Genomic DNA, 24,172 nt, shown 5'->3' with positions numbered 1-24,172 from the left:
AAAACAAAAAATACCAAACTAACGATTACAGTCCATTTGTATTTATTCATGGCTTGTTCTTGGTGTTGCTGCCCATCAGTGCCTTCGTATAAGACCAAAGATGTCCAAATTATACTGAATACAGAGGACAAAACTCCCTTTCATATGCATTCCACACTGCCTGTTCCGTCTGCTTATCTATGTATCTGCCTGTCACCAGTGATGAGAAGTGATTGGTGGATGAGTGTCACATGAGGCCCTGACAGGTCATTCCACTAGCCCAAAAAGGTAACCGCAGCTCAGATGTGTTAACCCCGCCTCCCAGTTTCCAGCGCGACACGGCCTCTGGGGGCATCCCGTGTCAGTGAGGGATCTGAGGACCTCTGAAGATCGGGCATGCCAGCCAAGAGACGAGATGTGGCAAGAACGGCAGAATGTCACTTACTTCACATGGCTCTAGAAGAATCAGAGGTTAACCTGATATGGACAAATTAGCCCAAGAACGATGCAGTGTGTGGGGACACCCCCAGAGACACAGAGCACATGAGCTGATCTCCTTGAGTTATGTGGAACAAATCCGGCGAGGACAGACATACCAAGACGGAACGGGCACAAAGTGTTCAAACGTGTCGGGTTCGCTGTCCTACTTCTCCAGCTCCTTCTCTAACAGAGTTTTTTTCTTAATTACAAAACCAAAAATTAATTCTTGCTAAATGAAACGGGCACTCCAGAGTTATCCATTTAGCACTGTTACCACTCCTAGAACGCACAAATTACTAAACCACACAGACACAATGTTATAACTAAGCTGAGTGATAAATAATGCATAAAGGGATTTATCCGTGTTGTCGATTTATCAAGAAGGCCAGAACATTACTGTAATATGAAAGGAAATGAAAACAATTACCATTTATATTTAGAAAACACAACACTAATAAACAGGTACACACACACACACACACACACACACACACAGATATGCATACAGAGTGGCATTTTAAGAGGCAGCACAGAGATGAATTTATGAGGCCGGGTTCATGGGTACTCACAGTTGTTGGTATCCGGGGCAACGGCGACTATTCCCATTGGCTGGTGCGGAATGTCAGCTCGAAGCACTTTCATTTCATCACCTGTATACTTATTGGAGCGGAGCACGGATCTTCGCACCCAATCTGACCAAAAGATGAAGTCGCCATAAATAGCCAGGCCGAAAAATGTTCCCGGCCCTGACTTCACAATGACCTATGATTTGAATGGAGTAAAAAAAAATCTGTTAAAATGATGACTGTGGAAGGAAGCTGAAGCATCATTCAATCCAGACACCCTTGCACAAGAAGAATAAAATCAAATGAAATTAACTTAAATTAAATTAAATTAAAAGACAAACAAATCTCTAGCAGAAATCGGAGGTGCTGGCTTCCTTACAGCCCAAATAAGTACATATTATCTCATCACTGAATATGAACAGAGATATTACACAGGAGGTGCAGTTAATGTTTAATTTCATATTCCAGCAACATTAACAAGCTTAGTCATAAAAATCCAAGTAATGCACAATTAAAGACATTCAATGTGAATATGCAGATCTGTAAAGAAAAACTGCAGAAAGCAAACAGATTCCATCTTTTGCTTTTCTTCCCTATCACAAACCATAAAACTAATGTCAGTGTTTACGGATGATTATGTCATTCGTATGTCATTCTGTCACCAGCGCAGAGTGGGGGGGGGGGGGGGGGGGCTAGTCCTTGAAATGAAGCATCTGCTGAACACACTACAATACACACACTACAGTTTTGTCACCTGGAGAATATGACCACAACGGAATGAGTGTGTTAAGTGATCATTTAAAAGCCACCGATAAAGAGGTAACTATGAGTCACTGTTTTGCTTCATCTTGGGGGAGGAAAGGCACGCTTATTATATTTCACATCTAAAAAACATATTAAAGCAAAATTAATCAATAAACACATTCCGGCTGATTTTACTTTACATGATGTACACACTGCCTGCAGGGCTAACCTTGAAAAAACTACTTCAGTTTAGTAATGCACTCAGTTTCTCAAAACCACATCTCAGAGACTGGCCCGCTTATGTTCAATTATCACACCGCAGCCTCTTTAAATTCTTGCAATCGGCTTCCTGTTCAAAGCCAGTTCGGCAAACAAACTGAGTAAACTAACAACAGCCACGCACTTGTAGAGCCGTTTATTAACAGGGAACAAGCTGGCAGGTGGCCCCAACTCGCAAGAGACACCGGCCTGTTTTGCGTTGGGATTTCATTTCTGCCTGCTGCTTAGCTACAGGAAGCCAGGTTGCATTTCAGAAAAGTTTTACCCATCAATTCTTACGTGTCATTGCAGTTCTGATGACCCCTGAACACTGCTCCTCAGCTGAGCTATAAACCTGAACACCTCCTACCCATTGGCGCTGTTTAACACCACACAGACCACACATTTGCATGGGTGCATTGATTGTATCCACTAAGAGTCACTATACCAAAGAGTAAACGTGTTCTTTATTTAGGAGATGCTGAAGGAGCATGTTCTGCTAACCAGCTCGCTAGCTACAATCGGACTGTACTTGCTAGCTGGGGACTCGTGAAAATCAAGGAGGTTGATCCATAAACGCCTGTGATGATGTACCTTTCATCCATCCATCCATCCATCCATCCATCCATTTTTAAAACCACTTATCCTACTGGGTCGCGGGGGGGGGGGGGGGGGGGGGGGGGGGGGGGAGTTGGGGGGGTCCGGAGCCTATTCCAATGGGCACGAGGCAGGGAACAACCCAGGATGGGGGGCCAGCCACACCATGATTGTACCTTTCATATTTCTGACTAATAAGAAATAGTTTGTTGTATTTGCAAGACTAAATCAAGAGATGGTCTTTTTTCAGTACTTATGAAGTACTGCAAACGAGACTGTCTTTAAGACCGGGGGGCGACCTTGCTGCTTTTGTCTGCACCCGCCTTCTTGCCCCCTTTCTGCATCCCATTCCCCGGCTCTTTGATTCCTGATGTTTGCTGTAAGATTTTACATCACTTCTAAAAATGCGCTGTCTATGCACTCATGTAGAATGTCACAGTGTAGAGAGTGCTGTCTAATAGGATGCGAGGTGGAGTGTCACACAAGTTCAGCTCTTAGCGGCATGTCAAAAGCATGTCTCTGAATTCCTCCCCATCCCCTGCTACAGGTATGCCCCACAGTGGGATCTGTCACGAGATGCCCTGGCCCAGTGCAGAAGACACCCTGTACAGGATGCCAGTCCATCACAGGGCACAGGGAATGGGGACACAATGAATAAGATGCCAGTCCATCATAGGGCAGAGGACACCCTGAATGGGATGCCAGTCCATCAGAGGGCACAGGGAATGGGGACACAATGAATGGGATGCAAGTCCATCACAAGGCACAGGGCAGGGGACACCCTGGATGGGATGCCAGTCCATCACAGGGCACAGGGAATGGGGACACAATGAATAAGATGCCAGTCCATCATAGGGCAGAGGACACCCTGAATGGGATGCCAGTCCATCAGAGGGCACAGGGAATGGGGACACAATGAATGGGATGCAAGTCCATCACAAGGCACAGGGCAGGGGACACCCTGGATGGGATGCCAGTCCATAACAGGGCACAGGGAAGGGGACACCCTGAATGGGATGCCAGCCCATCACAAGGCACAGGGCAGGGGACACCCTGTACAGGATGCCTGTCCATCACAGGGCACAGGGAAGGGGACACCCTGAATGGGATGCCAGTCCATCACAGGGCACAGGGAATGGGGACACAATGAATAAGATGCCAGTCCATCATAGGGCAGAAGACACCCTGAATGGGATGCCAGTCCATCACAAGGCAAAGGGACACCTTGTTTTGCTTCCCATACCTTTTCAGACTCTCTTGAAGGCTCTGGACTTTATCATGGCCCACATTCTCTACTTAAGGGGGGCGGGGCACTCTATCGAGGGCAGTGAGCGACAGCATCATTAATCACACCGTGGTCCCGGCTATCCCGGAATGACATGGCGTACCGGTTGCCTTTAACGTCCTGTCGCCACAGTAACGCCGGGCCTGGGCCGCCACCGGTACTTTTATGCTTCCCGCCTGCCGCCACCTAGTTGATCATCACCAGTCCTGTTCACTTCTTATACTTTAATTGGGGGCTGCCAGCCGGGCTGCGGTCAGACGGCTGACTTTTTATGAGCTCACTTAGAGCGAAGTGCCGATGACAGCCCTGGCCGGGAAGAGCCACTCTGCCGCCTCCGGCCTAATTGGGGAGGGAATGGCCGCCAGCCACAGGGGCAGGTCAGGGCGGCTGTGCATTTCCACACCCAAATGAGGCGAGGAGTCAAATGTGCATTTCCTTGCATGGCAGGCCGTCTTTGTAGAACAGAGCAGAAGGGCCTGTGTGACGAGATTAAACCGATACGTCGGCGTGTTACTCAGTCTTAACATAACCACGGGAGACTCAGCAAATGGCACGCTATACAAAGCCCAGCAAACGTGGGTCGAGGAAGAACTGCTCTTCTGAAACACAGGTGTCTCAATCTGAAATATTACATTTTGTGCAGGAGGAGGATGTGGATGAGGATGGATCTGAAATATGCGGCTGAGGAAAACCGAAGAACATGCTTTACCAAAGAGAGGATACATTCCGGAATGATTCCATCATATCTGTTATTTTTGCCAGATCTAGGCTAAGATGGACTTAGGGAACTGGTGTGTTGAATTTAAATTCATCCAGCTTCTATTTAGAACGCAACCCAAAACCAACAAGTAGTTTAACCAAAACGTGTGCTTTAAAAATGAAAATTAAAAACAAAGGTTTTGATATTTTCACTGAAATGAAAATGTAAGGCAGGCTGGTCGAAGTCCATGTGTCACTCTAGACAAGCTCTCGATGGCATGCCCTCCCCCCCACCCCCCCCGATGGCACGCCCCCCCCCCTGCGCCAAGTCAGTGCCCCCTCAGACGATGGTGTCCTAGATGGTGGCCTGTGTCGCATAGGATTGTCTGGCCGTACTCTAAGACCATCTCGTTAACATCTCCAGGTTCCATTAAAACATTCGACAGTGATGTTGGGACTGAAAGGGAACCAAAAATAGTTCGTACTCACATATCTTTGCGTCCCATCGTATTCACACCTTTCGATTTTGCCAAGGCTCCCGTCAGAAAAGTACAGCTTCTCTGCCTTGTGATCAATGGTGAGTCCATTAGGGGTAATGATGTCCGTGCTAACAATAATCTGCATGCTCTTTCCTGCCAGGGTCGATCTCATGATGCTCGGGTGCTGCTCGTTCCAATTAGTCCAGAACATGAGGCTATCGTGTCGAGAGAGAGAAGGGGAGAAGGAGACACCATTAGCACCCCGACGACACTGCAGACACAATGAGCTTGGAGTGGCAGCAACACACTGGGCTTTAATGCAGAAGCACATTCACTGTTTGTACTCACTCTTAAAAAGCCATGTTTCACCTTATCTTAGAAAACTAATAAATAACGACTGTACATAAGCGAAAATCCTAAGTCTTTGTAGCAGCAAGGCAGTTACCGAAGAATCAGGACAGTCTGAGACACAGATCCGCACCTCCCTGAGTTTCAGACATGCATCATTCAGGGGCACCTCGATGCTGTTAAGACGGTTCTGTTAAGGTCACAGATACTCTGCCTGACCGACCCTCACTGAGGCCTTCCACAGCCAAAAAACATTTATTTATTCAGCCGACGCTTTTTTACAAAGTGGCATAGGACTGAGGAGAGCTTGGGGTCAGAGAGCCATGAGAGCTGCCTCCTCTGCAAGCTCCCGGAGATGGACATCTATCCACTGAAGAACACAAGCACACCACTCGGACAACACAGAACATGGCCGCATGGCCTTGGATGTTCCTACTTCTTATGAGCCACAAGTATATTACCAAGCTCCACAAGCGCAAGCATAGGCTGACATCGAAGAGCAGATTAACATGAAACTTCAGAACGCCTCGCCGAGAGGCATCCAGCACAGGCCTTCTAGCTGTTCTTCCAGAGCAGTTTCATTGCTCTCTTGGAAAAATAAGCATTTCATGGTGTATATCGACACAGACAGAAATCATTTCAAGAGGCAGGAAACAGCAAACTAAGGTAATAAACTTCCCTCAACAATGTGTTTTCAAAAGGTCTGTCAGTGTCACACAAATATCTTTGCTCTCTGGAATTTGTTTTCAGAGACACAAGCACAGAGTTAACAGGGAAAAGGGTGGATTTACAGGAAAACGTACTACTAAACATCAGGCAGAACATCAAATCATTCAATCATTCAAATATCAATTAAAATAAATTTTAAAAGTGTAGATGTATGGAAATAATTGCTTTAAAAGGAGATAAAAATTATACATTTCAAGATTATATGAAAAAAGCAAGGCTACGTTAAACTGAAAAACAGCAAAATCACTGGTGCAAAATAACCAGCATCAAAAGCTACAAATAACCTGAATATCAAATCTTTATAAAGGAAAGATTTTTAGTTAAAAATATATTAATTGCCACTGCATATTTTTATATAAAAAATAAGTAGTTGCCAAATACTCATACACGCATTACTGCACATACATACTCATACATACTACTGAAATATATTTCAATTCATACAGCTTCTATTTAGTACGCAACCCAAAACCAACAAGTAGTTTGGCCAAAACGTGTGCTTTCAAAATTGAAATTAAACACAAAGGTTTTCATATTTACACTGAAAGTTCTCTCTTGCTCGAAGGCCATGTGTCACTCTAGGCAAGCTCCTGATGGCATGCCCCCCCCCCACCCCCCATGCCAGGCTCCACCACCGGCATCCCACCCCGGCAAGCTCCTCCCTCCCACCCCCTAATCATAGGGCACAGATCAGGGGACAACCTGGATGGGATTCCAATCAATCACAGGGCAGGGGACACCTTGAGCGGGATGGCAGTTCATCACTGGGCACAGGGCAGGAGTACACCCTGGGTGGGACACCAGCCCATTGCAGGGCACAGGACAGGGGACACCCTGAATGGGATGCCAGTCCATCACAGGGCACAGGGCAGGTTACACCCTGGAGGGGATGCCAGTCTATTATAGGGCACAGGGCAGAGGGATACCCTGGATGGGATGCCAGTCCATCACAGGGCACAGGGCAGGCTACACCCTGGAGGGGATGCCAGTATATCATAAGGTACAGGGCAGGGACACCCTGGAGGGGATGCCAGGCCATCAGGGCAAAGGCCATAAGGGGGTTAGGGTTAGGGCTTTGTATTATGACATGACACCAATTCAGAACCCTCCATTCATTCTGGACACGGAGACATATCCCACGGACCAGGAACTGCCATAACAGGCTTTAGCTCCTAACAAAGTACCAGCTGGGAGGTTTGGCAAAACTGAACACACATTCCCCCCAAAACTGCTCCAGCTGAGCCTTCAGTAAACAGTACAGGAGGCTCCATTATCAGCCTTATCATATGATGCAGAAATCACATATCGGGAGGGAGGAGGCACACATCCGCTGGTTCATCACAAAACTATCTCTGCGCCCTTGCCCATAAAACACGCCATTAATCACACAAATTACACCACATTAACTGGACAAGGGTGTGGTTTGCACACTGCGTTTTATGACACTATTAAAGGGAATAGTAGGTCATCGTTTATGCTCGACAGAGCAGGAGACCACACAGGGAGGCTGGTTGCTTACAGTAAATACACCATACAGGGGGTACAGGGTAGCATAAGGTATAAGGCAAGGGTACACCCTAGATGGGGATGGGACGCACAACAGGGCTGGACCACGATAAGCTGGTGGTAAATGGAAGATAGATATATAATTCATGACACATGTGCAGTAACTGTGCTGCAGGCTGTATTAATGTAGTAATGTTCAATAGCTGATGCCAACAGCTTCGATGTACTTAACATCACTGGCCTTTTCTATGCTGTAAGAAGCAACATGAATTTATACTGCATTTTGGTTGCAATTCTAAGGCTATTATTATTATTATTGTTATTATTGTTATTATTATTATTATTATTATTATTATTACTACTACTACTACAACATTACTATATAATGCATTTACTGTATAATCAATTCATAGGCACCTTTACACTGTGTCTCAACTGAAGTGAAAGAAGTCCCTTACACAGGAACCCCTAAGTCATATCTGCAAGTGTCACCAGGTCCAGTCATCTCACCCTCTTTTCACTGGCTCAGAGAATTAAGGGCATGCAAAGGGACTAAACAGGAATCCTCCGCTGAGACACGCCGATTAATCATTTCACTTTAATTTCTAATTAACCGACACCTCTTGGAGTCTATTTGAAAACCGGCCAAACTGCTAACTTGGGATATGCACTTAAGGTTGTGAGTTTAATGCGGTCCAGTGACTCCGTTTTTACTGCAGTCAGGGGTCACCAAAACCTCGAAATATTAACTGTATCTGGCGAGGCCTAAATGTGCCATTTAAAATGGATGTCGCAGTGCTGGATCATTAAAGCTGGGCGGCTGAGGAATTATACCAGCATCTGTAATTTCATGTTTTCGTTGCCCTGATAGGAAGCGGTCAACCAATTAGGCGATCTTTCGTCTCCGCTACACTACAAGCTGACATTTTCCAAAGCCTCTCCGCTCAAGAGGGGCAGAGAAAAGTACTGTTGTTTTTGGGGCCTTGTATTTGTCTTCTACAAAAGAGAGAATGTAATTCTTTTCTTTTATTGCAGTTTTTGGTGGTTCCAAACATCTGAAAGGCACACCTACAGTTCTATCACAGACCTGAAAACTGAACCCAAAGGCAGAATTTGTGCAAGCTGTAGGAAAGGATGAGATTTTTACAGAACACATGTAAGACACGGTTAAATACATGTGTTCTCTTTTTTTGACTTTCCCCTTTTACCCTAAAGATATTACAGCTACGTGATGCATGGGGGAAGCTAATTAATGTCTACTAAAAATTCTGTAATACCTCAGCGCTTCCAAATGGCAATGATTTACCGCATAATTACACAGTGAACTTTACCTCATGCCCGTTCAGACCAAAGACTTGGATTCAGTGCGATTCTTCAATGCGGCATCTTTACAAACCAACATTTTGCAAAAAAGAAACCAGATTCAGCCACCATCTGTGGGCTGGCACATCCTCTGCAGTGCTTACGCACTGCTGACACAAACACGAGGACGGGTACAGGAAGCGGAGGGCTCTTACTTCTGACACTCATCAAGGACAACAACGTGCGGGTGGTCCTCCTCTGACATCCGGACCACCGCTTCCCTGTTAAAGGCTCCTCGACGGCTCTGGTCGATGGTGTAGCGGGTGATGGTTGAGCTGCTGGAGCTGGTCCAGTACAAAGTATCCCATCCTCGGTGGTAGGCCAGACCCTCGACTGAGCCCACATCTGGGGGGAGCAAGAGGGAACAACAGCGTGACCCACAGGAGTGAAAGTGATTACAAGAGTATGCATACTTAATGAGGGATTAGTTCAATTTCAAAAGGTGCTGGGAAATCATCGCTTTTAATCAGCATGACGCTGCCACAGTAGGGTGACTGATGAAGGTGTAGGTTTCTTTGTTGGAAGCTTTTAGGGTGCGAAAATAAGACAGATTACACATATTAAATTTGCAGAACTGTACAGTACTGCAGGAACACTGAAACTGTGCTTTTCAAGTCCTCACTGCAGATAGACAACCCTGCTTTTTTTTATAGACAATGCAATATCAATCCACTTTTTTTGCTGTTTAGTATTATGCATACATGTCTTATTCCCCATCATAAAACTAACCTCTAGGTCATGTATATTTTTGCCATTAAAGTAAAATATGCAGCACATCAGACAGGAGATTTTAAAATGAAAGCTGGGCAGAGGTCTTGGAAACATCCGGAATTGAAGCCAGTTGAACGGCTAAAGAAGGTAACAAGGCCAGACAGGTATGAAGGAGTCAAACTGTGCTGGGAGATTAATGGCGGAGCAGGAAGTTTCTAGAGCTGGCAGAGCTCCCACTGTCGCATTTAACAAGGACAATGGCGCTATTTATTTCCCCAGTCACACGACTCGCGAGCAGCTAATTCCACGTGCCTTGGGGAAGGAATCGCGTTCTCACACAGGCCATAAACTATCATGAGATGTTTGCCTCCACAAAACAACCAAAGGCTAGTTGAAACTGAAAAAGCACCATCATATGCTGCCGGCTGTTCTCTTAAAGTCATTGCATTGATTCTTTTTTCCACCTAGAGTAACATTTCCTGCAGATGTAGAACATCATAGACATAGTGCTAGAGTAGGTAAGAACATCATATACTGTAGGAGCACTATGTACCGAATGAATGTATATAGTGTAGCAACTTTTTTCAGGAACTAGAACTTCTTTTCAGAACACCTGCAGGAACCCAGCCCGATTGCAGCTCATTGGAGGCAATTCCAGAACCCTTTTTTAGTCGCAACTCCAGACCCAATACCTTCCATTCAAACATGAACTACTAAAGAGGCGCTTACAGCGATAGCTTGCTGATTGGTTAAACACAAGCGCAGCAAAAATTGAGCAGAAGTAATTACTGGTCTCCATATTTCTGCTTGATGACCAATATAATTTTGTCTTATATTGCCGGTGCCATCGGTGAAACTTGATGACTCTTTTTAGAAGGATAACATTGCATCGCTTTTTATTCCGTGGAAAACAAAAGATTGATCTGCTGGCCAAATTTAATAAGAATTATAAATATACTGCATAAATAAAAATTTGTAATATAAAAATTAAAAAATTTGTAATGGTAAAATTATAAATGTGTTGTGTGATATGAAAGCAACACACAAAATTGACCAGGAGCTGCAAAAATTCCTGGTTGATACAGCCCAAGAACTTGTAAACAGGGAATGGGTTCTGTAACTTCGGTGTAAAAGTGCCTATAAACCGTATGAGTGTTATACAGTATAGCATAGGAGCATTACAGGAGTGTTATATACTGCAGGAGAACTGGGTACTGAATGAGCATCATACACTGTAGGAGTGTTAGATAAATGTTACATTCTGTAGGAGCATTACAGGAGCACTATATACAGTAGGATAGTACACTGTAGGAGTATTATAGGGGCGTTATAGGAGTGTTACATACTGTAGGCATGCTAGAGGAGTGTTACATACTGCAGGAGTGTTACAGGATGGTTATATACTGTATGAACACTATAGGAGCATTATAGAAGTGTTATGCACTGTAGGACTGTTATTCTGTGGGAGCATTATGGGAGTGTTATATACTATTAGAGCATCACGTACTGTAGGAGCACTGTAGGAGTGTTATATATCTCATCCCAGTGGAACTCCATAGACGTCATGTAGGATTTCTGCCTGAGATACTCCTGACAGATTCTCAATGTATTAAGAGTTCGACTGCTTTTTCTTGGTGATTGTTTGTCTGTTCTTTCTGATTTTCCTCTGATCTTATTTCCATCCCAAGATTCTGAGTTTGCCTTGCCCTCTGTTCACCGATCGACCGGCCTTCACCTGTCTACTGACCATCACCTCAGCCTGCTGTCTCGCTTTCTGTTTGTTCTCTCTGGTTTTGGATTTGGACTGTCGGCATTGATTTTTTCTTGCCGTAATAAAGCCTCTGAACATCATTTGTGATCCACTATTAAGTCCTCTGTTGTTCTGTGTACCATGAGAATAGGAATATTATATGCTGTAGGAAAGGTTACGCTTTAATGGTGTACTTTTTAGTGGGAGAGCATTATGGTAACATTACAGTATATACTGTAAAAGCATTGTAGGAGCGTTATATATTGTAAGAACATTATGTACTGAAGGAGTGTTATTTAAACTGTAGGAGATTGTTGCTGAATTTTTGACCCATTAATCTTCTACTTGCCCAACTGTTCACCTCCATGGTTTGAAGGATCCAAAGTCTTATCAGACAGGCGGGTCAAGTTCAAATTATCCTGCAGCTCAATTAGCAGCAGCTACAGAGTGGCAAAGAGATTTGGGGGCGTCGCGGAATAAGCTCTCCACGCCAGCCCTGGTTTCCCCACAAATTGCTTGTGAGGAGAGAGAAGCACCTCATGTGAGATATTCATTAGATCGTTTGGGATGGAACAGTATGCTCCATTAAAATAAAGAGGGATTCAGAAGACTAAATATTAAAGATACACGCTGATGATTTGTCTTCAGAATGAATTGGTTTATAACTGTCATCAGGCTAAATCTGTGCTTTATTTAATCACTGCATTCCTAGACAATCAGACAGCACATGAGTCTTAAAAGTTCAACAGCAAAAGATTCAGGTTCTGCCTATCATTTTTTTTCTTTCCATTGCAAATTAATAAAAACCAATGCTATATTTTTTGCTTTTTCTCTAATGAAAACGCTCTGTGCCCCAGAGCATCAGCTCAGACAGGATAACACAACTGACATGTCTTTCAATATTTGATGTGATCAGCAACTGATTAAACATGTACATGATGAGAGAGTTGTGGTCAACAGAAAGGTGAGCTGAGGGATAAGACCATTCTGTTGACTTGGCCTCACAGTAACTACTATTAAAGAAGAAGAAACAGCTGAAGTTTCATAAATAATCACAAAGCCCGCCTATTACCCCAGTTGTGGAGATGGATCTGTGTGAGAGCTACGCTCGTCAAGACAAGGGCAAAGGGAAATCAACAGGAAAACACTGAGCTATGCAGGAAGCTTTAAATTAGCTGAGATTTCATTGGTTATTCCCTGCCTTTGTAGCCGCGGCTCACAGGATCGGCTCCAGACCCCCGCGACCCTGCATTTCCACAGCCAAGCGGTATATTGAAAGCAGAAACAATGAATTAGCACTTTTCTGCTGCTGAAATGATCCCATTGACTGTTCCATTCTTTTAATAACCTCCCATTAAAAAATATATCTAAATCAAGTACTGCATTTTACTTCTACACTTTACAATTTACACTTAGGAACAGTTGTAAAACAAAGGCAATGTGTTTGAATAACAAAACATAAAAGATGTTTATTTGCACATATATGTTAAATTTGCGCATGCTAAATTAAAAAATCAAAAAAAATATATTGATGATAATAAACAAAAAACCCGTGTCTTCTACTACAGTCGAACCTCGTTACTACGTACCCCGGATACAACGTTTTCACATTTTCAACATACAGGTTTCTAATTCCCGTTTTTAGCCTTTGTATTATTCCAATAGCAGCCATTGTTTACATCGTACACCCTTACAGCGTAAACTTCGATACAACATCCAAATTTCTAGAGAAAATAGGAAAACTAACCATCGTTACAACGTACGGCGCTCTCCCCGCCTACCACAACTTGTGTCGCTACATCTACCTGTATCTACCTGATCTTCGCCCGACAATGCACATTTGTCTATTGCGTTGCTTGGCGTTAAATGAGTTGCCTTGACCGATCGTTACTGCACTGCGTAGTAATGGCTTGTTAAGTGTTGTGTGCGTATTCTTTGTTTATTAAACCTTGTGAAATATCGGTCATGCCGGGAATTGTGAATTCAGAATAATAATGGAAGTAAAGGATTTTATGATTTCATTTGACCAATATTTCATTAATATTTTCAGGCCAAATGCCAATTTGGATACGAATGTTTATTTTAAAAATCCATTTTGACCAGCCGTTGTGTATTTTCGTTGCCGTTTATTGCCGGCTGGCACTAACTAAGTAATCGTGAGTAATTTAAGTAAAATTTCAAGGATCCAAATGAGCTTTGTCGAATTATTTAACAAGTAATAATGTGTTCGTTTGTTTTGTAGTCAATTTAAGGTTGTTTAAGGTCTGTTCTATTAAAGTTTTATCATTTACATGGATATTTCGTGAGTTCTTTCATCCATCTTGCACTAAGTGGTTACAACGTTCTATGCTTATAACGTACATGTTTTTGATATCCCGTTTTGTACGTAGTAACGAGGTTCGACTGTACCAGGTATGGTCGCATATCTGTAGCTATAAACATCCCTATAATTATATTTTTAGCCCAGTCTGAAGTTCCTAAGAAAAACACCTTAAACGTCGAGGGCAGACTAACTTGCAGAGGCGTTTCCTGTCTTGCTCGGATCCATCCATCCATTTTCCAAACCACTTATCCTACTGGGTTGCGGGGGTCCAGAGCCTATCCCGGAAGCAATGGGCACGAGGCAGGGAACAACCCAGGATGGGGGGCCAGCCCATCGCAGGGCACACTCACACACCATTCACTCATACATGCACTCCTACGGGCAATTTAGCAAGTCCAATTAGCCTCAGCATGTCTTTGGACTGTGGGGGGAAACCGGAGTACCCGGAGGAAACCCCACGACGACATGGGGAGAACATGCAAACTCCGCACACATGTGACCCAGGCGGAGACTCGGACCAGGGACCCAGAGGTGTGAGGCAACAGTGCTAACCACTGCACCACCATGTCGCCAGTCTTGCTCGGATCATCCCCCAAAACAAGTTGGTTTCAGATACATCTCAAATTTGATACAGCATCGATAGGTAGTCTTGGTCTAAACTCTCTCTCTCCAGTGTTGGTGTAATTTAATGGGAACCGACTGTAACCAGCATTAGCCATAACAAACTCACAACCACAATTGATATGCTTTTCATACTGACCATCTATTTGTGAATTTAGGTTCCCCGTGTCGAGAACCGTATTCCTTCATTTTGAAACCGAGAACTTATGCATCAAATGGTACAGGAAGAGTGAGAGCACCATTACAGTCCTTGCACAAACAAATCATGAATAACTGCATTTAAACAGAAACCCACACATTTCCTCATTTGGAAGATGCATTTAAGCATGAAATCATCAGAACTCTTTTTTCTTGCTAAGAGGACTGGATGGACAGGACCTCTGCACTCAGTGCACCCTTGCCAGCTGAGTCAGGTATAACCTGCGGTATCCTGTCACCATTAAGCACCAGTCTGTTGGACCCAGACTCCTGTGATGGTAGGTCGTGGCCCCACCATTCAATCACAGAAACCTGCGGGGACTGACTGTCAATTAGGTGTGTAATTGCTTTATGGTAGCATACAGGCGGCCAGTGGCTATGATACCGTATGGAATGAATCCATTGAATGTAGAACAACAAACACATCTGTGGGAATACATTTAACTGAACTGTGGGAGCTCATCTCTAATTAATTAATTCCAATAAGAATCCTCTGACAGCGTTGTGCGCTGAAAATCACTTGAGACGTCAGGCAGGAATTTATATAGACCGCACTGCTTAATTAGAAAAATATGGCTAATTATCATTGTTGCCCTTCTTAACGATCAAGTACAAAATTCATCAATTACATTCTTTTTCAAATTTTTTTTTCTTATAAAGTTTTCAGAAAATGCCTTTGGAAGGAAGACAGGAGTTGTTTTGTAATTGGCTCTATTTAACTCCACTCCCAGTGACATCTCTCCTGAGTAATTCTGAGTAATTCTGGGTAAAGGTGACTGACCCCAGAGGAACTGCAGCAGTTCTGTTCACCTACAGCTTGAGCTGGCATGCAGTTTTACACATATGATGAAACACATTCGAATAATTGTTAAATTAAAGTCACGACTTAATTGCTTTAATTTAACAGAGGGAAATCATCATGTATTATGAACTAAATTAGTGTTTTTAATGGTACCTGGTGATTAGGTGAATCAGGCAAACAACATTGCAGTCCCAGTAGAAAAAAACAAAACTTCACATCTATAATGAAATGTAATGGAAGTTTGTCAGGCAAGCTTCAAAAAAGGCTCCTGTTCTTTCCAGTCTGACACTGAAATGGCACGGAAATACAGGGCACTAATTATGAAAGTACAGGAACTTTACTCACCCCTGAAATAACAGAAGACCTCTGTACTATATACTTTATGCGCTTGTTTATATAATCAACAATGAGCAATTACACTGCTTATATCAGCCAATTTGAGCAATTATTGTAGTATTGTATTACTGTAGTATTGTGTGCTGTTTCATTCAATTTCATTTTAATTACTCATAGATCACATAGATTCCTACAGTCGAGCCTTACATCTGTCAAACATACACCTATCATGCTTTCCACATATGTCCAGCGTTTCATTGCCATTGCTTTTGACAACCTGGCATTTTCTCCCCTTATTCCTGGACCTTGAGCTAACGTTCTTCACTGTAAAATTCCTTGGCAGCGCATGTCTGACAGGTGCAGAAGGAATTCCCGCTGTGAAAAAGGAATCCGGTCCATTATGTCCACTCGAGATTTCACAGCTAAAGGACCGCTTCCGTTTCCTCGCCTGCCCTGCGCCTCCGATGGTAAACATGGATCCAGTAGGCAGTAACACGGTGTTCCCAATTCCGCATTCAGATGCCGTGACAACTCAGTCATCGCGCTTCAGTATTTCGGATGGGTATGATGCGTCATTCATGCCTGCCGCACAATTCTGGCAGCTTTCTCTGTGTTTATTTACGGTTCAAGCCAGCCGGGTGCTTTCCATTTCAGCTCCTTGGCCACATTCAGTGAAGTTAATAAATAATGACCTGAGACATTTACCTAGGTTTTGACAAAAGGAAAACTTTACCAGATGAAATCATTTAGAAATGCTGCATGAGTAAATCTAACCAATAAAGTCAGAATAATTTACTGCGCAAATGAAAAAACAGTAACGCATTCTTGCAAACACTATGGATTTGGTAGAAAACAGTAAAAACCGCAGTGGCAGGTAATAAATATGGCAAAGGTTATGTAGACTTCAACATAAGATAGAGGTTAGAGTAGTTAGGGAACAGCTATTTAATCTTTTTTATATACAGTAAAAAATCCAAATCCAAATTCATATGCTGAAAACGTGCAGTTTATTTCTATGTGGCAGAGCTGAACAGTATTTCTACCTAATGAATGAAATTCAGGCTACTTCTAAAGGTGGTCACAGACCATATTTAACTGTTAAATACAATTTAAGCTACTTTTAAAGTTGAGGAGATGTACTGAGTCTGTCCACCAAATGCACTGCACGACACTACACAGCATAAAATGCCACCCATAAGGGGAGCTAGCTTTACCGAACCTCTTTCCTCATGGTACTGTATGGTGAAAGAGAAGTCTTGGCTGGACTGTGCCCTGAACCACAACTACAGCACCACAGAGACAAGCATCATGCTAAAAACATACCATCGACAGCAGGGGTAAAAGGGGAAGCTAAAGACAGTACCACAGTTCCAACATGTTTCAGACTCAACAGACACTGTAAATGCAGAGACCAATTCAATGCAGCTGTTGGGGTTTGGGAGGATAATGTAGGTGGAACATGGATAGATGAAAATGATACATTCAAACAAAATGGTGTATCACTTCGAGTCCAGGAGAACGGGACATCTCTGTCAACCTGGCACACAAAGTGGCTTTAAACATTCATCAACAAATTTTTTAACTTTCAACCAGTGGCTATTTTGGTATGTTGTACCAATGTCTACTAATAAAAATTATGACACATTACTCAATCAATGCAAAACACTGCAAGAAAAGATGAAAAATACAGACATGCTACATAAAACAACTAACTACCCATAGAAGAAAGAAAGGATAAGAAAACAGGACATTTTTCTGCTCACTTAATCTTTCCTCTGGTCTTGGTCTGAGGATGCTGGAAAGTAGGTAATTTAGCCCACCAACCATTAAGCAACACAAGATATACAATGTGTTAATCACATTTTTGACAGCTAAATTGGCCCTCTTAAGTCAGACAAAATAGCAGGGACCATTACAACGCTCTTAATAGCTGTAGCGAGTACACAGAAGCACGGTGCATCAAGGCCTTGTCCATTTTCCCTTTTTCTGCATTTATTCGTTTTTCCTTTCCTCATTTACCACAGTGCTGGGAGTGGCAGCTAGCAGACTGGAGCTCTCAGTGTTAACGGATAACAACACGGCGTGCCACTCAAGTTTCTGCCTGAGGCCGGGTACAGGGCCGGGTGTGACATGTGCCCTCAGCGCCCACACCCATGCCAATGTGTTTCCATTGGCATGCTTCCGGGATGAGCAGGAGCCACCGTTCCAGAAAAAAAAAAAAAAAAAAAAAAAAATCGATGAATCACCCCCCCGGTGATTCATCGATTATTTTTTTTTTTTTCTTTCAAATTGTCAATTAGCAGCGGCAGACGCACAGGGCTTGATTATCAAGAGCGAACGAGAGCATCAGTTGAAGGCTAACCGGGGGCAAGGTGACAGGGGACCACAGAGCCATAGCTACAAGCTGCCGGTTGCAGCCGGCTGCGTAGAGCAGAGCTCTGGATGTGGGATGAGGCTCTGCTACCATCCAGGATGCACTGCTGAGCCTCAGAAACACAGATAGCAGCCAACAGTAGTTTGGGGGTGGAAATGGAGCAGCACGATCCCTGCCTCGAACCCGAATGAGCAGGGGCAACTTAACCTTTTTCACAGCAAGGCATGGGAGGAGAGCTGCTGGTTCAAATGAGGACGAGCTGCGTACTTAACCTGACTTACAGCCATGTAAACACCACATGTGCTGGCAGCTTCTAAGGAGATATGTGTTATAAAGTTTAGAATATTGTGTCCCAACCCACAAATCTTGAATGCTCACCAAAAGGAAGGTTACTGTGCTATCTTACAATAGGGTCGTCACAGTACTAAACCACACCCTCAATAACTGCTCTGTGCCATTGTCAAGGACAGCAGAGATGAAGTAAGCTGCTATTTTAATGAAACAATTAAACAAGATAATTCATTTCTATCCAAATGTCCCCACTGAACAAGTGCAATGTTATTAATTGCTTGAAATATCTAGCTGCTCACTTCTCTGGACAGACACCTGCTCTCCCTCTTTATGACACGCACACACAGACAGACTCTATGAAATAACCAGGGGAGGGGGGGGGCGACCTCCCACTGGTCTTTCTGGATGGGTTAAAGGAAAAGCACTCTGAATATGCAGTGAGGAAAAATAGAAATTAATCAAGTCAGACAGTCTTCAAAAGCAGACTATCTATTGAAGAAGATCCTTTCAGATTGTTTTCTTATCTGGAAACAGTTTTGTAAAGGTGTGGGAATAAATACTATTTTCCCTGATCAAAGCAGGGAAAGAAAATATTGAAGTTGTGGGCATTAGACCTGCTTGGACTGCTGCCACAGAAAAGGTAATGAAATTTTACATTTCTGTACTAGATGGGACTGAGCATAAAGCAGTGAGTTAACAGCGATTAACTGCTCAGCACACAAAGCAAGGAGGCCCAAACTCTTTCAAACCCCACCACTTGAAACTAACACTATTTTATTCGTTGTTGAAGTATAGAACTGAAGACTAGATAGAGGAGAAGCAGGAAAGCGATGGAAAAATACAAGGGGCACTTGCTTTCCACGAGGATCCTCCTTCCAGTCCAGTCGTCATTGATGGCCTGGATGTTCCCATAATGGACGTCGCTGAAGAAGATACGGTTGGTTCCGGCAGTGGCCTGCCGCTGGTCGACGGCCAGCGCGATGACATTCTTGAAGTAGGCTGGGTTCTCGTACGGACTGACAGGCGAGTTGAGGTCGCTCTCATCCGACAGGTGGATGCTCTTCAGGATGGTGCGCTCCGAGTAGAGCAGGTAGCCGTCGTACCTCTGGCAGGATGTGCCGTCCTCGGCAAGGTATCCGTGGGCACAGGAGCAGGTCCTCCGCCCGCCCCCCAGGTAGAAACACAGCTGCTGGCAGTCGCCGTTGTTACGGGCACAGGGGTTAGTGCCTGCGGGACAGAAAATCCTCACGCGTCTGCAGACATCATGGGCCTCTCTCATCCAGAGACTGCACACGACACAGACAGACAGTTCTTCACTGATGTAAGTAATCCATTACACAAAGCCTTACATAAGTCATATTTATGGATTTGCCTTCCCATACCATTTAAGAAGCAAAAAATATATTAGAAATACTCCATCCAGAACACATATTAAATAAATGAAAGAATAAAGTGAATTTACTTATAGCTATATGTTGCCTTTTTTCCGTTAGCACTTCTGTAAACTCTATGCATTGAATACTGTAGATCTTTTGCTTAAGTCCGGATTTACTTAAGCCGATTTTATTAAGTTGAAAGCAGCCTGTATTCACAAATAATCTCGATCACGCACAATCACTCACAGCCATTTCAGCCAAAAGTATGTATAGCAATGGACCATCCGCCATGTACTTGTCCATCTAGATTATCCAGCTTGGTGTCAGGTTTATATTTAGCGACATTTTTAGCAAGAACTTCTAAGCGTATTTGGAAGTACCCCAAAAAAATTGCCTAATGTGACACCATTCTGGCCTGTGAAATTAATAAAACTTGACAGCCAGAGCACACAAGCCTAGATAAAGAGTCGGGGGGTGGGGACAACAAGTGGTGGCGTGAGGAGCGCACATGTGGCTTGATCCACTACGCCCGCTCGCACACCCGGCGCCTGCCTGCCTGCCTGTCTGTCTGCCTGCCTGCCTGCCTGTCTGTCTGCCTGCCTATCTGCCTGCCTGCCTGTCTGCCTGCCGGCCTGCCTGTCTGCCTGCCTGTCTGTCTGCCTGCCTATCTGCCTGCCTATCTGCCTGCCTGCCTGTCTGCCTGCCTGCCTGCCTGCCTGTCTGCCCTCCCAAGGCCTTTAGTGTCAGCAGGAAGCGAAACCTCAACCTTTCTCCCGGCCTCGGCTGAAGACCTTCACATCCTTCAGGTTGACGCCCAGGCCGCTCCTCAAGGTCTGGGCCTCTGCCGCGTCGCTCTTGAAGCCCCTCCGGATGGAGCCGTTAGCATGAGCTCTGGTGGGAAGGATACCGACCAGCAGGAGGAAACAAGAAGTTTGACACCAGGTGATCGACAGCCTTCGACCAATTAAAATGCAGCACGTCATTAAAAGCAGCAGACAGCTGGCCTGAGAGAAGGCAGGGCGCGGAGCCCAACCATGACACCGAAGTGGGTGAGGTCTAAGTAAAATCCCACCCTAAACATGAGGCAACACAAGGAGGAAGAAGCGGATGGTCCTACAAGGAATGAGCAGCTGGCTTCATGGGATGCTTGGGAGACGTTGTAGCATTTGTGGGGGAAAAAAAAATTACCTGTCAGACCAGTAGATGTAAGGGCCAAAGACAGCCACAGAGAACATGTCTACACCGCTGGCAGACAGCACGATCTCACGGCCCTCCCCACTCTCCAGGTCGATCCTCTCTATCTTGTCAGTACGCGCATCACACCAGTACAGCTTGTCTTCCTGTAAATCAATCGAAAGATTAACTCTCAACTATCAATCTCACATTTTCCACAGTAACAGATGTTTTTGAGAAAGTGGTGTCAGTCCCTGGAGCAATTGGGGGTTACGGGGCTCACCCAGGAGCCCAACGGTGACATCACAGTCAACTAGAGACCTCCTGATCGCAAGCACAGCATCCTAATTCGCTGAGCCTCACGCCGGCCCTCCTATCGCCATCGCTTATTAATCAGAAATAATAAAATCAAATGGTGGCAGGAGGTCTGCACCTCGTAGTCGATGGAGATGCCGTTGGGCCAGGCAATGTTAGAGCTGATCAGCGCCACCCGCTGGGAGCCGTCCAGTCGCGCCCTGCTGATCCCTGGTGTCTGGCCCCACTCCGTCCAGAACATGTACCTGTAATTAAGAGAGAATTGAGATGGCTGCAGACTGGCACACTGCAAGAACATGCACTGCTAGAGAGGTCTGGGTCAGCCTTAGACCTTCCTTAGAGAGACCAGCGCCTGCCTGCCTGCCCTCTCTCCCTCGCCAACTTTATAGCCGTCATCCTTAGAAGGTGTGTGATTAGCTTAAGTAAACTCCCATTATCAGAAGTAAAGGCAAACAAAGGGATCAAACGGTTGATTGATACAGGCACAGCTGACAAATGCGAAACATCCCCCAGCGCCTGGAGCTGATGGAGGTGCATCAAACGTGGGGTGTCGCAGGGATGCATCGCAGGGACGCATGCTAGGGCTCGCTCATCTCGCATGCCCACTTTGTCTACAGATATTCAGACAGTAATCCTAATACTCCCTGCAAGGAGGAATGGCCATGTCTATTGTTTTAATTTCTAAGACAAGGGAAAACCTCAATGCTGTAACCCCACAACTGAAGTTTAGGACAGGAGAACTCATGGCCATACAAATGCAGGGCAGGTGCAATGTAGCCACTATGGAATAGGAAATCGCTGGAAACATGCATGCTCGTCACCCAGAGCTCTCCACGTTCACTCAGCTGGTTTGATGGCTGTCACATGACACAGACAAGGTCCAACCCATTCGCTCATACTTTTGGTCTGTGAGACCGGCAGCACTTCAGGAAGCCAGTCGAGGAATCAAGGCTCAATTCACATGCCCCGCCGGATTATCCAGGGCAACCTTCCTACTTTACAGAACATTGGAGGTATTGAGGATGGAAGACCTATTGGACTCTCCACAGTGACAAATGGGTGAGACCTCCTGTAGGAGCCAAAGAAGAGCAGCTTTGAGGAAGGCACGTACCCTCGGACCGGGTGCACGGCGATGGCTCTCGGCTGATCGAGCTCCTGAGAGATAACCACGGAGCGGTACCACCCGGTGAGGCGGGCAGTCTCAATGAGGTTGAAGCCATGGTCCGTCCAGTAAATGTTCCCTTGGGAAACGAACCAATCAGTAAACCCCAGGAGCACAGCAACAGATGTAACATAAAGGCAAAAGCTGACTGCTGGCGTGAGACTGGAGCACAGAGCGTACTGACCGGCAATCCAGTCCACCGCAATGCCTTCCACCCTGCCGAGGCCGTTTGTGATGATGTCTTCTTTCCAGGTCTGGTCTCTCTTTGCTCGGGAGATGCGGTTTAAGCCCATGTCTGTCCAGTAGATAGTGTCGTTTCCTGCATGGGGAATTTAATAAAGGTCCCACACTTTACCTACAAGAAATGAATACTTGGCAATCAATAAAAAGGGTAGTAAAGATTTAATCAGGAGACGGCAATGCATTTTATGCCGTCCTAAAGCCCTTGCAGAATATTGTAAAAGGAATGATAAATAATGAGATCCAAATGAGTTTTATGACCTCTTTTATTACATATCACAAATATCAAAATTATTTGGCCAGAGAAGAAATGGTAAGCTAATTACACAATTGGTCTAGAGGGTTTAATTTGGTACAGATGACAGACATAAAAACCATTCACAGCCAAAGGGCAGGCCCAAGATGGACGCCACGGGTCACATGATCCAGCTGCCATGATTCCACAACTAGGGTTGCCACTTTCAATATGAAGAAATAGGGGATGCTACCTGCCCCCCAGGTCCATGATGATAAAATTAATGTAGAAGGGTCCCCGATGGGAATTCGATCACACGGTACGAAAATGAGACGAAATTATTTTACGATATAGATCAATCCCGTAAAAAACGCAACTGTAGCCTCAACCCAAACGTGAAAATCTTCTCTGAAAGATAAGATGTACCTTTGCCATGTGTACCAGACTAAAGCAGTAAGATGTGGGAAATAGGCACGTTGTCGAAAGGCCATTGTAATCCCCTCCCAGTCTCTGTATGGAAGCATTGCAGGGCCACGGCTTGGCCCATTATCAGACGCTTCTGTCTTCACGTGGGAGGCTGCTTGTTTCACACTCAAGCATTCGGCACCATGATGAAATGCAGATGCTGTTCGCATATATTAGGGGAGTGTGAGGCTCGCTTGGCGGGAAGTTCGCCTTCATCAGTGTCTGAAGGAATGTCAGAGCCTGTGAGAATGACGAGCCAAGCAATTGGAGGTCCTACCTGTTCCGCAGCTCACATCTCTGTGATTACTCTTTTCACAGGTCTCCTGGCTCGTATTTTGACTGCCCCTCTTACTGAGTCCCACACCGCCCTGCACCTCAGCGCTGGCTACAATTTCCATTTCACGGCTCATTCGTGGAGAGACTCCCATAGACTCACAGTGCAACTTACACTAATTAATGAAGAAACAATTAAGAGGTTCACAAACCTAATACACACATACATAGAATCAATATAAGCACTGCCACAGAAAGAAGGCTTACAAGCATAAACCTTCTAAGAAGATCTTATTAAAAAGTCTACTTTATTTGTGGATTAATAGTTGCTTCTGTTGTTACCTTCATTTACTTAATCACTGGCTTCCATGCTTTAAGTCTGCCAGTCTATGCAGTCTGGAAGCAACCTCCATCCTCTGTGACCCCTCTGATTTTCCTCCAAAGCTACCAAGTAAAGCTCACCAGGGACCCGGACCAGTGTCGCTCAGAGTGCTC

General features: G+C 44.7%; 1 protein-coding gene across 10 annotated transcripts in view; it reads right to left on the bottom strand.

Moving 5' to 3' along the window:
• Positions 1–24,172, bottom strand: part of LOC125710026 (low-density lipoprotein receptor-related protein 1B-like) — a 339,401-nt gene that overhangs the window by 100,995 nt on the left and 214,234 nt on the right. For all 10 annotated transcript variants that reach the window (XR_007382901.1, XM_048979177.1, XM_048979181.1 and 7 more), the window contains 9 exons: positions 22,649–22,783; positions 22,414–22,543; positions 21,421–21,547; positions 21,003–21,154; positions 20,581–20,705; positions 19,294–19,665; positions 9,188–9,377; positions 5,098–5,302; positions 1,029–1,221 (listed from right to left, as the gene is read on the bottom strand). Coding sequence is in view for 9 of the 10 variants with exons in the window: in XM_048979177.1 (XP_048835134.1) it covers positions 1,029–1,221; positions 5,098–5,302; positions 9,188–9,377; positions 19,294–19,665; positions 20,581–20,705; positions 21,003–21,154; positions 21,421–21,547; positions 22,414–22,543; positions 22,649–22,783 (1,629 nt within the window). In the remaining variant the exon portion in view is untranslated. The remainder of the gene's footprint in view (positions 1–1,028; positions 1,222–5,097; positions 5,303–9,187; positions 9,378–19,293; positions 19,666–20,580; positions 20,706–21,002; positions 21,155–21,420; positions 21,548–22,413; positions 22,544–22,648; positions 22,784–24,172) is intronic.

The sequence above is a fragment of the Brienomyrus brachyistius genome, chromosome 16 (genome assembly GCF_023856365.1).
Source record: "Brienomyrus brachyistius isolate T26 chromosome 16, BBRACH_0.4, whole genome shotgun sequence".
Lineage (NCBI taxonomy): Eukaryota > Metazoa > Chordata > Actinopteri > Osteoglossiformes > Mormyridae > Brienomyrus > Brienomyrus brachyistius.
The sequence above is the reverse complement of the archived record's forward strand: the minus strand, read 5'-3'. Positions and strand labels throughout refer to the sequence as shown.